Source organism: Muscardinus avellanarius, assembly GCF_963383645.1.
Source record: "Muscardinus avellanarius genome assembly, chromosome: 1".
Classification (NCBI taxonomy): domain Eukaryota; kingdom Metazoa; phylum Chordata; class Mammalia; order Rodentia; family Gliridae; genus Muscardinus; species Muscardinus avellanarius.
In genome coordinates, this window is record NC_137786.1 from 48,103,969 (window position 1) to 48,121,556 (window position 17,588).

At 37.3% G+C, this 17,588-nt stretch overlaps 1 protein-coding gene across 1 annotated transcript in view; it reads left to right on the forward strand.

Annotated features, from left to right (window-relative positions):
• Positions 1-3,899: 3,899 nt before the first annotated feature.
• Positions 3,900-17,588, forward strand: part of RAB3C (RAB3C, member RAS oncogene family) — a gene marked incomplete at both ends in the record, with an annotated part of 243,394 nt that continues 229,705 nt past the window's right edge. The window contains one exon of the mRNA XM_080696781.1: positions 3,900-3,923. Coding sequence (XP_080552907.1) covers positions 3,900-3,923 — 24 coding nt within the window. The remainder of the gene's footprint in view (positions 3,924-17,588) is intronic.

The window sequence follows — 17,588 nt, forward strand, 5'->3', positions numbered from 1 at the left end:
GTCTGCTTTGAACATAAATACCGTGAAGGGTTCATGTCACACACTTTGTGACTTTCACTGGCGGGCCCTTTTCCTTCCATTATGTGTGTTCTGCCTTTTAGTATCTTAATATCAACTCCTATACTCAGATTCAAGTAGACGTGAAGATGACTTCCCTCCTATCCTGTTTCCTCAACAAGAACCAGAATATACTAATTTGGGGATAATTCCTTGGCTTCTGTTCAATTGCAGAAATACTTGGGAACAGATACTTTTTAAAATTCGACATTGATATTTCAGTACAATATAGAGAGAAGGAAGCAGTAAACTTGATCTTGTAGTCACCCTGCTGTTCTGTGGTGCTCAGCTAGCGCCTCTCAATGCCTGCTCTTCCCTTATTTGTAACAGATGTTTTGATTTTGGGCTGGGTACAAGTCCACCTAGAATAAAGACATTTCCTATCCTTCCTTGCCACAGGTACTTCCATAACACTGAGTTCTAGGAACTGGAATACAAAGGCAGGGGTATATTTGTAAAGGGACATGGTTCTTCCTTTCTACTAACTGAAATGTGGACATAGTGCCAGAACTCCAGCAGCCAGTTGATACTCCTGGGGATGAGAGTCATAGATGGTGGGTGTCCTGATTTCAAGCAAAGCTCAAGTGCTCTCACACTACTAGACTTTAGGGAGACAGTCAGTTCCCTATAACTGTTTGTTTAGCAAACTCCTGACAATTTTTTATTTTCCACCCATTTAAAGAGTCAACTAAGAAATGATGAACCGGGCAGAACTAAGTTCCCACAGACCTTTTGCAAACCTAGCTTTTCAAACTCAATTTTCAGTGATCCTTCCACAAATTAAAGACATACTAAAGAAACCAAGAATGTATGTCATTTTTGTAAAATATTGAGAGAGGATACATTCTTTCAAAGAACAGTAAGTTTGCAAGTTGAATATTCACAATATTTAAATGTTTACTATCAGACTGAATTAAATAATTTTGATGATGGTACAAAAATTATTGGCAATATTTGAAGAAAGGCAGCCTTCAAGTAGCTGTACAAATGCAAAAAAATAAATAATTATATACAGTTAAGTTCAGTATTATTTAATTCATATTTGTTTGTTTTTTTAAATGCCATAAAGTCTTAAATAGGGCCGGGCATGGTGGCGTACATTTGTAATCCTGGCATTTGGGAGGCTGAGACAGGAGGATCGTGGTTTGCAGACAGCCTCAACTATTCCTGAGTGAGGCTGTTTGCAACTCAGTGAAACCCTGTAAAAATAAAGAATAAAAAGTAAGGCTGAGTGCGTAGCTCAGAGGTAGAATGCCCCTGGGTTCCATCACCAGAACCACAAAAAAGTCTTAAATACATGCAGTAAACTGCTACCAGGAAACATATTGATATGGAATTTCCTTTTACCTTTAATTTTGTTATTAGATATTTTAAATTATTTTTCTAATCTTCATATAACCTTCTATTATGAGATAAACCTTTAAAATGTATTTTCTGAGTAGGTATAAAACTTATTTTCTGGGCAATATTGCATTACTTTCTACTTATTGCAAAAATAGAAGGCAGATCGAAAGAAAAGAAAAGAAAGTCACTTGAAACAGCCATTCTGGATACAGTAGGTTCCTATACATGATTGTTTATTATTGTGTTCATATAGCGACATTTTTGAGGTTTACTTTTTTTGTGGCACTGGGACTGGAACCCAGGGTCACTCTACCTCCGAGCTACACCCTCAGTCCTATTTTTTATTCTTCATTTTAAAACAGGGTCTCACTGAGTTGCAAAGGACCTCACTAAGTAGCTGAGGAAATCCAGAACCCTAATCCTCCTGTCTCAGCCTCACAAATGCTGGGTTTATAAGCGTGCGCCACCACGCCCCGCTAAGGTTTGCAAATTTTAAAAAGTCTTACATAGAAATTGTTTAAGGAAGCAGTTTTCTAATTATGGCAAAGAAACCACCACTTGCATTGGGATTACTGTAGTGTTGTTTAAAAATGCTAATTCTGCCAGGAGCCTGGGAGCACTCCTGTAATTTCAGTACTTTGGAGGCTGAGACAGGAGGATCACAGGTTTTAGATCAGCTTCAGCATTTGTCAAGATCCTCAGCAACTTAGTGATAACCTGTTTTTAAAATTCTAAAGAAGGCTAGGGTGTAGCTCAGAGCTAACTCTGGGCTCCATCTCCAGTACCAAAAAAAAAAAAAAAAAAAAAAAAAGTAATTTTCAGACCTCTTATCGGATCAAATCTTGCCCATCAGAATCTCTATGCCTAGCTTGAGAATTTGAATTTTAACTCTTCCTCCTAAGATTCGCGTTCCAGAACCTCCTTTCCACTGCTTTGTCTAACGCTCTTAAGTTTAAAGCTGATTCAAGTTATTCCTTCCAAGCCTCCCTGCAAATATGACGATCATACCTTTTCTACACTGCCTCCAACACCATACATCTGACCTCATGCCAAGTCAGGAATCAGTGCTGGGCGAGATCCCCGTTTCCGAAGACATACATAGTCATATACAGTTCGCTGACGGGAAAAGGATCAATGTAACAAAAGTACAGTTTGCAGATTTGAATTTCCTGCTAGGAATTAGTCCAGGAGGAGTGCGATGATAATAAAAGAAATGGCTCTGTGTTAAAGAAAGGACGGGATAACTTAATAGAGGTCTTTCATCTCATTCTGTGACGGTGCTTCTGGGCCCTGGTGATGAATGAGTTCATTTTATGTGCCTTGCTTTGGATAAATAACCCGGTGCCCTAGCGGCTCTCCCGCCCGGGCCTGCGCAGGCTGCGCGCACTCCAGACCGCCGAGGTGCCCGGGGGAGGGGCGGGGAGGGGCTGCCCTGCGCTAGCGCCCCCGGCGCCTCCGAAGAGACCCGCAGTCCTTTCTCCGCAGCTGCCTCTCGGAGACTCCAGGCTGCCCCTCCGGAGGAAAGCAGCCATCCGTCGAAATCAGCTGTCCTGGCCACGTCCCTCCTCGGTCCCCGCCAGCCGCTACCCCTACCCTTTTCATTGTGTAGCCTTTGCGTTCAGCCCGCTTCTAGCGTACGACCTTAGCCTCGTTCGTAGCTGAGCGATTTACTCCACAGTTTCCGAGCCTCGATGGAGCTGTACGGAAAGGTAAGCGGGAGAAGGGAGTTCCTCGGCGTGCTCCGGGAGGAATCGCGCTTTGGCTGACTTTGGTGTGAGTGTGTACGTGTGTGTGTGTGTGTGTGTGTGTGTGTGTGTGTGTGTGTGTGTGTACGCGCGCCTTCTTAATGCAATTACGCGGATACACCACTTTCCTTACTTGTGTGCCCTTCTGCCTCGTGTTTGTGGACGAAGATTGTAAAACTACCCAGCTCAGCCTATGGAAATAGCTAAACTTTCCCGATTTGGGGTGGGGAGAGGTAAGGCGGAGAGTCCTACAACACTTGGTTTGTGTTGGCAATTAGCACAAAGTGATGGCGCTTGTTAATAAGAGAATCACAATCTGGCTTCTGAAGGCGATAGGAAAGAAATCTCCAGCTGAGATGAAGCGGGGTCACTTTCGCCGGTGCCTGGCGGGGGAATGGGCCGGGGAGGCTGAGAGTGAGAGCCGGCAGGGGCGACTCCGGGGATGGAGAAGGGAGGCTCCGCTGCCGGGCGCTCCCGGAGGAGCCAGCCTGGTTAAAGACTTGCTGGCTTGCCGGGAGGTGTAGTTCACGGCTCTCGGGTTTGCCCGAAAGCCCGGGGGATGGGACTACAATTCCCAGGAGTGCTCGGCGCTCCAGGCCAGTACGCGTGTGCGGCGCCTGGAGCGGACAGCTCCGGTGCTGATGTTGGAGCCGGTTGGCAAACCCCAAGAGCTCAGAGCGGAGCGTGCGAGCGCGGGCACTGCACGCTCGACCAGGCGCCGGGCCAGCCGCAGAGAAAGGTCGCTAGCCAACAATGAGACACGAAGCGCCCATGCAGGTGGGTCTATAAAGAAAGAGTGGTCTCCGGCGGAATGAAGAGGGATGCTGCTCCCCTGTGCCGCACCTAAGGGAAGGTCTAGGTGGCTACCAGCTGGGAGGAGGCTCTAGGATTCGGTTCTGGGAACCGAGTTGGGCTCCTCGAGGCTCCCTGTGGCTGTGACTGGGGCTGTGATGATGAGGGATGTGGATGCTCATTATCTTTCCGGGCTCCACATGGAGGGCGAGAATGTTTATGGAAAATGAAAGCCCAAGCTAACAAAAGTCAGAGCAAGATGCGATCTCACGTTGGCATTGATCTTCCTTCTGAATTTCCCAGGTTTGTGACTGTGGTGTAAACTCAGGGATTTAAGGCAGATTAGTTAGGCTCGGGGCTTGAGAGCTCTCTACAGGATAGGATAGAGCAAATTCTACTTGATGAAGGACACAGTAAGAAAGGAGAAGACAATATTAAGGTCTCCAAAGTCCTCTTTCTTCCGTTAGTGGCCCAGTAGCAGAGGGAAACAGCAAATGCTTTCAGGCTTGGCTTCTCCCAGAGCTGTGCCAGCCAGTTATCGGTGTCCCTACAATTAGTTTACTATGTTTGGGAGAGCTCCCATCTGAGCTTTTCCGTGTGCAGTGCCCGTTTGTTATAAATTCGGATTATTCATTTCAGTCACTCTGTTGGGTTTGCTTCCTTGAGAAATGTGGACAACTCGCGTGCAAAAGGGCCTCCACCTGAGCATGTCACTTAAGTTTTGTTGTTAAGTAAAAGGTGAGTGATGTTTCCTGTTTCTGTGTACAACCAGCTAACGCAAAATGTCAGCCTGTGCTCATTAACCTAGCAGAGTGGTCCCATTGCGTAGCAGCCAGGGCTCCTGACTGGGGTGAGTAGGAGCCCACAACACACCATTAGAAATGTGTTGTGTCTCTTGGGTGCTCCCCTCTGCTGCCAAACCCAACAACTTCAATATTTCACGTTAATTTGGGCGGCTTAGACGTTTTCCATGATTTCTTCAAGAATCAAGGACTTTCAACATCTGTTTCAATTTACTTTTAACTTCTTTTATGGGTTATGTATATTAAGATATGCTCGCTGGAGGGTCAAATGAAAAATCTATAGAATTTGTTTGTTGAAGGGTTATATAATGGACGCTCTCAAGTTACCTTAAAAGTTATTGAAAATTTGATTTGTTCAGGGAATATTGGCCCATTGTGTGTCTTCTCATGCCTCTGTTTGTGCCTTAGCTTTTTATTGCAGCCGTGATGTGAAAGAAATCTGGGCAGACAATACAGGTACAGGCTGTTGCCATCCAGGCATGTTGACTTATGATAATTTTCCATTACTGGAACTATTGCCAAGAGCCAACTGGCTAAATTAATCATGCTTGATGATAAGTAAACATTGACAGTAGACCTTACCAAGTAGGCTTTTATACTTCACTGTGTGTATGTATGTGAAAGCATCACGTTGCATATCCTAAGTTTATACATAAAGATATTTCCAAAATAAAAAATATAGATAATTAGTATTTAAAGTTAACTCTATATATGCATTGAAATTGCTTTGTCAAAATAAATGACTCGACAGCTAGGTCAGTGGTGCACACCTGTAACTCCAGTACTTAAAAGATTGGGTATTTAGGATTACTGGGAATCTCTGATCCCAGTACTTATGGATCACAGGTTCCAGGCCCAGTCTGAGCATCTTGGACCCTGTTTCAAAATAAAAAACAAACAGGGATGGAGGTATGGCTCAGTGGCAAAGCATATTGGGATGCAATACTCAGTACCAAAAAGTAAAATAAAACAAATTACTAAAAAAACTAACCACATTGTGATTGATTTTTATTTTCTTAAAGTATTGCTTAGAATGTCCATAAAGACCATTAGATGTTATAGAAATGTACAAAACTAATGCTTTGGGAAATATTGTAAATTATTTTGTGTGTTCATCAACTAACAGGCATTGTAATGCCCTATTTTGGTCAGAACTTTAGTGAAAATTTTGTATAAAATTAGGTATAATGGAATTAATTTGTTTGTGGATGGAATTATTTTCCTATTAACGATGCATTTTATTAATTGAACTAGGCTTTAAATTGTTTAAATTTAAATTTCCATATGCCATCATGAAGACCATGTACATTTAAAAAATCAAAGGCTTTTATTAGCATATTTAATTAAAGCGCACACATTTATTTAGTTTAACTAAATATTTCTGTTATGGTCACCTTTGTCCATTGTTATCAGTTTTTCAAAACTACATAATGATAGGAAGAATAAAAAACATAAGCATGGTTTAAAATTTTTCAGCAGCAAATAATGTCTCAACATCCATACTTATAAATCATAATCATAATCTAGGTGGCTTTGAAAATTCAACAAGATAGTTAACTTTCCTTTTTATTTAAAGACTGAACAACATCACCATTTTAAATATTTGCCCCAAATAGTTTTCCTTTGGGTTTCTAAAAGATGAGTAACAATTACATCTTCATCTTATTATTTTTTCATTTTGAAAATATTTAATTTTCTGATAAGAAAATAAATTAACTTTTAGTTTCTTAGATAATTTTCTTATTTATTATTTTCTTAAATCAAAGAAAAGTTTGAAAAATTATAGAATGGTCTGTACAAGGCGTTTATTGTACCACGTGAATAGCTTGGTTTTCTATTCAAGGTACTTTCCTTTGATATATGCCTATTTTCTGGAGAATATTTTTCTCCAAATTGACAGGAAATGAGAGATAAAAATTTTTTATAGTAACTACTTAAATAATACATAATGATTGTCTTGGATACCTGCATCTCCTGTGTAACTGAATAATCAGGCATTTAGTAAGTGTTCCAGGTGATGAGCTTATGGCTGTAATGCTGGAGGTGGTCATTTGCATAGTCTCACTCAGTGCCTGCATAAATTGTGTGGGCCAAATGAAGCGGGAACTAGCAGAACTCAGGATTTGAAGGAAAAACTTAAACAAATTGTCATTTGACTCAGGAACTAGAATCGAGTGCCTGGTCTGTGTCATGCACTGTATTTTGCCTCTGTGTTACATATATTGTGTGTATGAAATAATTATATGTGCTTGATTATACAGATAAAAATATGTATAAATACATTTTAAAATTCCATGCATTATCATTACCCTAATTTTAAACAAGATGCCTGGAGCTTATTAGGATGAAATAACGTTTCAACATGGAAAAGTAAGAATTCTGCCAGATATCTCTGTCTAAAAAGCCCATGCTTCTTTCTCTATTATTTTGGGTTCCCCAAGAGGACATAAATGGATGGTGTAAAGGATCCATTTCTGGCCACTACTGAAAAATATGATTCACTCACTTGGTTCAGAAAAAAGAAAGATATAATGGCACCATTACGCCCAGCTAGTTCCATCCTTTATGGATGAGAAACAGAAAATCCTGCCTGACACTGAAGAAATGAAAGATTCTTCCTCAGTCTATTTGGGTAAATTCCTTAAGTATCCACCTCACTTCTGTAGAGGAATGTGGAGGGAAGGGAGGGGAATTAACCTGTAGTATAAAGAATGTGGCTCCATTTCACTCTTTTCAGTCCAAGAAGTTGTTGATTGATCACAGTTTTTTATCGACAACTTGTATTGGGACAGGAAATTCCCCTCCTGACCCTAATACTCCAAGAAGGGGATATATTTTTATGCTACAAAATGGAATGCTCTTATATACTTCTCTGAATTTAAAAAATACTCTTTTATAAATTAAAGCTCATCCAACCTCTCCCCTTTTTTTCATGAGCTAATCTGGTTCCTAGGTTCTAGAGAAAACATCTTAGTAGGTTACTCCATTACCAAGGATATTATGGCCTGAGGAGGTTAAATCCTTTAGGAATTATAGAGTTCTTTGGCATTATTTGCATTTGTTGATTTACTGTATTTTAGATAAGTTTATGTGCATTGAAATGCATGTTTTTAGAAATATTTTATTTATTTATATATTTTTATGTGGATCATATTGAAAATGGCATACAGTCTGTGCTTGTTGCCCTCTCCCCCACTTCCCCTTCCTCCTCCCAAAAATGAATGTCCAGGTTGACCATGCTACATTCATACTTTTACACATATTTGGATATAGCTCCTTTATTAATCAACCTCAGCCTTCTTCCTCTCCTACCCTTCAATTTCAGCTTTGCTGAGGTTTCCCCTCCATTATCTGGAGTCCCTCTAGTATTCCTAATAGTTCCTGGTTTGGGCATAGTAGAAAAAATATATGTCCCTTCTCTTTTTGTGCCTAGATAATCTCACTTAACATAATGTTCTCTAGGTCTTTCCATTTTGGGAATGACATGATTTTATTCTTCTTTATAGCTGATTATAATTCCATTGTGTGTATTTCCATAATTTTGCAATCCATTCATCTGTTGATGGAGACCTAGGTTGGTTTGGCTGCTATGAACATGGGTATGCATATGTTACTGTATTTCTCTGATTTCAACCTCTTTGGAAAGATACCTAGGAGTGGTATAGCTGGATCATATGGTGGATCCATTTCCAATTTTCTAAGGAATATTCACACTGATCTACATAGTGGCTGAACTAGTTTCCACTCCCACCAACAATGTAAAAGAGTTCCTCTTTCCCCACATCCTCGCCAGCATTTGAAAAAAACAAAACTATCCTGAGATTCCATCTAACCCCAATCAGAGTGGCAAGCATAAAGAAATATTTTAAAGTAATTGCTAGTAATTGTGAATATTTATGGGTAAGATGTGATTTGTTGATCTTTGTATATATCTTAATAAGATTCATTAAGGTAATTAACACATCCATCACCTCACCAATTTTCCATCTTTTGTGGTATCAGCATTAAAAGTTTAATTTAGTAAATTTGAATTATACAATACACTATTAATTGTGCTTACCGCGTAAAGTAATATATCATTAAAGTTTATTCCTCTGGTCTAATTTACATTTTGCACCCTTGATTAACATTTTTTATTTCCCTATTCTTTTCCCTTCTATCTAGCTTCTAGTATCTATTTTTCTTTTTCAATGTCTGTGAGTTTGACTTTTTTAGATTTCTCATATAGATGAGATTATATAGTTTTTGTCATTTTGTGCCTGACTTATTTTATGTGGTATAATGTCCTAAAGTTTCATCCATGTTTTACAAATTATAAACACTTCTTTTTAAAGGTTATTTAATCTTCCATTCTGTGGAATACGTCCAGCTTGAGCATTTAAAAAATACTCATTGGGGTATATTCATTTCGAGTCACCCCTCCATGCCAGTCTGGTATGGAGCTGTATTTCTATTTTCTGTATTTCTATCTTTCTAATAAACTTCTTTAAATCTTCAAAAAAAAATACTCATTGGTTCTGCATGTGGTGGTGCGTGCCTGTAAGCCCAGTACTTGGGAGCGCCTAAGATAGGATGATGACAGGTTCAAGTCCAGCCTGGGAAACTTAATGAGACTATTACAAAGTAGAACTGGGGATGTAGCTCAGGGGCAGAAGAATTCTGGGTTTAATCCTTTATACTTTCTTTTTAAAGAAATACATATTTAGATTCTGTACCAATTTCTTAATTAGGTTATTTTTATTTGTTTTCCTATTATTGAGTTTTTTTAGTTCCTTATTTGTTTTGGATATTAGGCCCTTATTAGATGGACAGTTTGCAAATATTTCCCTGAACTCAGGATGTCTCTTCATTCTGTTACTTGTTGCATTTGCTGCAAAGAGCTGTTTAGTTTGATGTCTATTTTTGTTTGGGTCACGTGTATTTTTGGAGTTCTGTCCAAGAAATCATTGCCCAGATCAATGTCATGGAGCCTTTCTTTCTATGTTTTCTTCTAGTAGTTTTACAGTTTTAGGTTTTATATTTAATTTATACTAGTAGATGCTGTTAAAAAAAAAACTGGACATCCACATGCAGACATTGGAGCCTTACTTCCAAAATCAACTCAAAATGCACAAGTCTTAAATGAATAATTTGATGAATTTTAATAAATGAATACAACTGAGTAACAGACCACCATAAAGTTAGAACATTTCCAGCCACCCAAAAAAGTTTCTGCATGATCTTTCTTATTTAGTATATGTTCTAAATTTTTAACATCTTCACCAAAAAGCAGTTCTATTTGTCTTAGAATTTTACATAGCTCTGTAGAGCACACAGTGTGAACATACAGTATTTACTTTTTGAAAAGAATCTGAGACTCGAGATTCACCATTGAAGCTACTGGAGCCTGAGATTTTCTTTTGTGTCATTTTTTTAAAATGATCAATTCAATTTCTTTGACAAAGTAACTTTCTATCTCTTTCTATATCTATGTCTTTCTTTGTACTCTCCTTTATTATTTTGTGTTAGGCAGAATAGTCCCCAAAGATGTCCACAGTGTAACCCTGGGGCATGTAGATAAATTATTTATATAACAAAATGGACTAACATGTAATTAATATAATAGACTTTTTGTGGTACTGGGGATTGAAACCAAGAGTATTCTACCTCTGAGCTACATAACCCATCCCTATTTTATTTTTATTTTGAAACAGGGTCTCACTAGGTTTATGAGAGTTTCACTACTTGCTGAGGCCATCCTTGAATTTGTGATCCTCCCATCTCAGCCTCCTAAATACTGAGATTACAAGCACGTGCCACCACACAAGGCCTACAATAGACTTTAAAATAGGGAGATAAAGCTGGGCCTGGTGACACACACCTATAATCCCTGTACTTGGGAAACTAAGACAGGAGGATTGCATGTTCTAAACTAGCCTTAGCAATTTAGTGAGGCTCTTAGCAATATAGAGAGACCTTGGTTTAAAATAAAAAACAAAACAGGGCTGGGAATGTGGCTTGGAGGTAGAATGCTCCTGGGTTCAATCCCCAGCAACACACACACACACACACACACACACACACACACACCAAAACAGGAAGATTAACAAAAAGATTAAATTCAATTACATGAGTCCTGAACAGCAGATAACTCCTCTGGTTAGAGTCAGAGGGTTATGGCAGAAGAAGTCAAAGTTTCAATTCATGAGAAAGATAGTTGGCTTGACGATGAAGACTTTGTATCAAGGAAAAAAAAATAACCTCAGTCCTGCAACCACCTACAACTGAACTATGCTTAAAACCTAAGTGAGTTTGGAAGTAAAACTTCTCTGGAACCTCCGTGTAAGAGCCCAGCTTTTCAACACATTGGGTGTAAGGCCTGAGCAACTGAACCCATACACAGCAAAGTCATGTGGTGTCCAAACTTGTAGTTCAAAAAATAATAATGTATGTGGTTGAAAAATCCTTCATGACAGCAATAGAAAACTAATTATGCATATGTAAGATTTTCTATTTTATTGTGAGTTATTTTGGTAGGTGATGTTTTTCCCATAATTTTTCAATTTATTAATAAATATGAAGTTGTTTAAACTATTTTATTGGCCTCTTACTATCTTTGGATCTGTAGTTAAATCTCATTTATTCTTATTATTGAATAAAAAGATGCTTTTTTTCATCTTTCAGTTGCCAGTCTTACTTAGATGTTTATCAAAATCACGAATGTTTTCAAATAAACTTTTGCCCTTGATTGAAAAAAAGGCTTTCATATATTCAACTGTTATCAATTTTCCATTTCTAATTTTGATTCTTTTGGGTTTTGCTTCATATATTTTGAGGCACTGTTAGGTGTCAAAACATTTGTTTCTATTTATTTTGCATTTGAATGGTTTGGGCTGGTTTTAAATATAATTATGTTTTATACTTGTTTTCATAGAAATTTATTTAGCTTTTTAAGATAAAAATTTACATCACAGATTTTAAGTATTTCTTTTCTTCTAACAAATATAAGCATCTGCCGGGCGTAGTGGCGCACGCTTGTAATCCCAGTACTTGGAAGGCTAAGACAGGATCATAGGTTCACGGCCAGCCTCAGCTACTTGTTAGGCCCTCTGCAACTTAGTGAGACATTATTCCAAAATAAAGAATAAAATAGGGCTTAGTGGCACAGCTCAGAGGTAAAATGCCCTTAGGTTGAAATCCCATCGCCACAATAAATAAACAAACAAATAAATTTAAATAAATCTCCCTTTAACTACTGCTTTAGTTGACTAAAAATTTCTGGATATAGCATTTTATTACATGTCATTTCAAATTAAAAAATGATCGTTGTATTATAATTGTACATGCTGATGAGAGTCATAGTGATACACTGACGTGCACATAGCATTATTTGGTCTGTTTCTTTCCTCACACTTCCTCTTTATCTCCTCCACTCCCTCCTCAAATCCCCTCCAGCACTCTTCTATTCTCTTTTTAATTTTCAAAGGTCTCTATTCTATCTTTTCTTTTCCCTCTCTACCTTCCACATGTGAGAGAAAACAAGCAGCCCCCGATTCTCTGCATCTATCTTGTCCCACTTAGCAGGATGGTCTCCAGTTCCATCCATTTTCCTACAAGCAGCATGATTTTCTGGTTTCCTTGGGTTTCCGTGAGTTTATACGTATTCGATTTTAAACATTTTGAGTATTTTCAGATTTATTGATACTGATGTTTAAATTCCATTGGAACTAGAGAACATGGTTCTCTTTTAAGGTTTCAATCTTTTGAAATTTCTTAGGCTTGTTTTCAGGCCGGCATGTGTTCTAATGACTTGAGCTTTCCAGGTGTACTTTCATGGGCAGCAGTTAGTTGTGAGGTGTAGTGGTCTATAAATACCTGTTAGGTCGTGCTAGTTGTGCTGCTGCTAAGGTCCTCTATGTCCTTATTCATATTTAGTGTATTCCATCATGACTGAAAAAAAGGCTTTCATATATTCAACTGTTATCAATTTTCCATTTCTCATTTTGATTCTTTGGGGTTTTGCTTCATATATTTTGAGGCACTGTTAGGTGTCAAAACATTTGTAGTTCTTAGGTCTTTCTGAAGAATTTTCCTTTTCATTATTATGAAATGCCCTTATTTATCTGTAGTAGTATTCCTTGCTTTAAAGTCTATTTAGTCTGATATTAATATAGACACCCTGATTTCTTATAGTGTTTTCATGATATTCATAAATGTTCATGTTTTTGCTTTCGACTTATATGTGTCTTCATATTTTAAATATGTGTCTTGTGATCAATTTCTACTTGAGCCCTGCTTTTTTGTCTAACCTGGAAAGTCTCTTGACTTTTGACAGGAATTTTGCTCCATTTTTATATAACAAAATAACCAGTGAAGTTGGATTTAAGTCTACAATTCTGCTATTTTGGTTTATATTTGTTGTATTTGATTTTTTCTCCTTGTTGTGTCTTGCCTTTATTTTAATTAAATATTTTTAAATATTTAAATTCCTGTTATCTTTTAAAATGTGTACCTTTGCATTTTCTATGGTTACTAAAAGAATTATAATATGGATCTTTGATATGTTATAAAGTCTACCTAGACTTAATATTATATTATGCATGTAAAATATAGTGACATTGCTGTGCTGTAATTTCAAATAGCTCATCCTTTGTGAAATTGTCATGTATATTATACTTGCATTTATTATAAGTCCCTAATATAATTTTAGCTCTAAACAGTAATCTTTTTTCAATGAGAAAATAAATCCATATATACATATACATATACATATATATATATATATATATATTTGCATACTTCTTATTTACCATTTCTGTTGCTCTTTCTGTTGATCTGAATTTCTACATGGTGTCACTTTCCTTCAGCCTGGCCTACTTCCTTTAGCTTTTCCCAGAGCACATGTTTGCTGGCAATCCATTGTCTTAAATTTATCTGATAATTTTTTTAATTTTGCTTTCAATTTTGACTAATAGTTTTGCTGCATATAATACTCTTTGTGATTGTTTTCCTCCAGTATTTTAAATATGATATTCCATTGCCTGCTGCTCTTTATATTATTGTATCTTTGCATCAGTTTCTTTCTTTATCCTGAGTCAGCTTGAAAGTTGAATGAATGTCTCAGACATGTAAGCTTATACTTTTTTTTTTTTTTTTGGTGGTACTGGGGGTGGAACCCAGGGTTTTCTACCTCCAAGCTATACTCCCAGACCCTATATTTTATATTTTATTTGAAAACAGGGTCTCACTAAGTTGCTGAGAGCCTCAATAAGTAGCTGAGCTTGGCGTTGAACCTGTGTGATCCTCCTGTCTCAGCCTCCCAAGTGCAGGGATTACAAGTGTGCACCACCACGCCTGGCAAGTTTATGCTTTTCACTAACCTTGAAAAATGTTTCGTCATTGTATCTTCAAGTACCTTTCCATTTCTTTGTTCTTTTCTTTTTCTGTTTTAGTCTTCAATTATGTATGTATGGATGTTATGATATTGTTCTACAAGTTATTAGGCTCTGTTTATGGTCTTGTATTTTTTCTATTTGTCAAGTTCTATGATTTCTATTGATTTTTCTTTAAGTTCAGTGAATATTTATTTTACCATCTGAGGTCTTTTGTTAAGCCCATTTAGGGATTGATCATTTCAATTATTGTACTTTATCTTTTCAGCTTATTATTGACTCCTTTAACACTAGAAATACATTTTGTTTTCAGGTTAAGAGAGATGTTAGTTTTTGAAATGAGAAATTTGAGTATTTTAAAGAATCTAATAAGGCCGGGTATGGTGGCACACACTTGTAATCCCCACACTTGGGAGGCGAAGAAAGGAGGATCATGCAGGTTCGAAACCAGATGTGCTGGCTTAAGAGACCCTGTTTCCAAAAATAAAAAAGTATAAAATAGGTCTGGGAATGTAGCCCGGAGGTAGAAGGGCTTCCAGGAACCCCAGTACTACCAAAAAAAAAAAAAAAAAAAAAAAAAAAATCTAATAAGACTCATTTATAGTGTTAGGTAAAAACCAAGAAAACAAATAATTAAACTTCTTATAAAGAGATGATAGAAATATAAATAATAATCCCAGTCCTTAGTTATTCTTTGTAGGATTTGGGGGAAAATGTTTATGCCTTCATTTTAATTTTATAATTTAGTTATATTTCTATTTATCATTGTTTCTTTGATACTGCATTTTGTGCTTTTAAAATAAAAATCATGGACTTTAAGACACTTGGTAAAATTTGTACAAGGTGAAAAATTATAAAAATAAACTAATTTAATAATGACTTTCTTTTGCTAATGTTTAGCTTCCTTAATAGCTCCAATTCTGCAGAAATAAAATGCCTTATACAACACCAATATATCTCAGATTGAATTGTCAAGTCAGTTTTATTTAGGTCATGATGCATTTTTCTAGCCACTAGAGAATTTGAAACTTTAGGGATGAATGATGTAGGTAGTCAGGCCTCTAAAAAATGGTAACACGACTGGGTCAATAGCTCCCTTATCCACTTTCTAGCAAGAGCTTATCAACTCACATCTGTATCTACTTGAGGCTCCTGAAAAATAATTTGGAACATAGTCATTTAGCTACCAAACACTCAGCTTTTTATGCATAGAAACAAAATCATAACCTAACCTCAAGAAGTGAGACCATGAGCCTCTCATCATTTGTTTGCTGCTCTTCATCAGATCCTCAGTGATACAAGTGTGCTCTTTGTTGGTCACTCAGTGGCTCAGATGTGTCTGGTCTTATCAACTAGAGGTACTTGTATGAAAAATTCTCTGCTTAAATGACTGTAGCCGAAGGAGCCTTAAAGAACTTGAAGAGAGAATTTGTTAAATACCAATTGGCAAATCATGATTCCCACATGGGACACTCGTCTATGGCATGAGAAATCAAAGACGGCTGTTCTTTTGATGTCAGATTCATTGAATACCTGTCTAGAGTGGCAAGACTGATGAAAAGGGCCAGCAGAGGCACAGCACACCTGTGGATGTAAATGTTCTTGTATAAATGTGTATGGGTGGGTTTGCTCTTTGTAAGTAAATAATAGTAGCAATAGCTTTTGAATGAAAAGCAGAGATGATTATAATTAGAAAAGTGGCTTGGCATGTCATTATAACTGGCAGAATTATAGAGTCTGGAAATGCATTTACATTTACTCTAAGACTCCAAGTTTCTTACAAGTGGTCTAGATATCTTGCTGTTTCATAAGTAGATTGTCAAGTAGGTATGTCCTGATGAACCACCTACAGATCCCCACCCTGATGACTGGAAAAAGAAAAGATATTAGAATCCAGATGAAATTTTTATAGCAAATTATTAGAGGCATTTTTTGAGAGACAGAGAGAGAGAGAGAGAGAGAGAGAGAGAGAATTAATTAATTTTACTGAGGCTTGAACCCCGAGACATATCTCTGAGCTACAACCTTAGCCCTATTTTATTTCTTATTTTGTTACCGGGTCTTGCTAAATTATCAAGGCTGATCTGAAACCTGAAGTGTAGGTGTACCACCAAGCCCACTATGGGTTCAAAATATTTTCAAACAATGTTTTAAACTATTAAATTTTAATGTTTTAAAAATGTCTAAAGATAAAAAACTTAGTAGAAAACAAATAAATCAATATTGAAATTTGGATTTATCCCCTTCTCCCTATCTTGGTAAATTTTAGAACATTTTATTAAGTATATTAAGGGAAATTTTCCTTATACTCCATAGTATTTGGCTTGTTTATTCTGTTTCTTTTAATTTTCTTATCAGAAAGAGATATTCTGGTAATAACCGGTCATCATTTTGCTGTCTTAATGTGGACACGGCCTCCTTCAAGCCATTGGTGTTTTCTAATGGAGTGCAGGGAAGCAAAGTACAAATTGTGTTATTTAAAAAAAAAAATGACTGCTGGAGAAGTCAAGGCCACTTTCTGCAGAGCTGAGCAAAACAGAGTTGCAGATCACTACATTCTTCTGGGCTATGCCTCCTTCTGGTGCAGTAAGGTGTTTACAGTGTCCTAGCGCTGGTTCTGAGAAAGTTCTGGCTTTTACCAGAGAAGAGGTGATTGCTGAAAGATGTTTTCTAGAATTCAGCTTGCCTGGACAGGCTGGGCACAGTATGGTGCTAAGCTTCTCAGAGAGGGTCAACACTGTGGTGGTGAGTTCTGCTGTCACTGTGCTACTGTGCCTGATGAATGTGCCTGGTAAAGGTGGCAGCTGCTTCAGAGCTGTAGGCCCACATTTCCATGGCCCCAAGGATCTCCCTATATGTGAGATTACTCCCTGTATATACATCTCTGAGGCCTTGACTGCAAATCTATAGGTGGATGTTGTTAATACAATAAATTTCAAATCTCTCTGACCAAGAGACCCATATAAAGGGCTTTAGAAATGACTGATTTTTTTATTGCACCTGAAATATTCTAATTGTGCAAGATTTGGGTAGAGTTTTCATATATATGGAAATCTTGGATCTAGTGTACCTTATAAGGATTTAATTTTACATTCCTGAAAACACACACACACACACACACACCTTAGAAAAAAACAGGTAGTTGAAAACATGATGTCTGGTCTTTTTGTTGCCAAGAAATGATGGAAAAACTTGTGTATATTTTATCCATATCCACAAAGAAAGTTTGGAAGAATTTTTTACATTTGTTGCTAAGGGAGAGGCCATTTTAATTTTATAAATTGGCATTTGCATATAGAAGGTGTGAATGTTAAGAATGTTTGATGATCTTTTTATATATATATTTTTCTTTTAACAATTTTTTTAATTGAACATAAATAGTATACATTAAACTATATTTGGTGCCCTCTCCCCCCCCCATTTTCCCTTCCCCCCTCCCACCAATGGTTGTCCAGGTTAACCATGTCTTATTCATA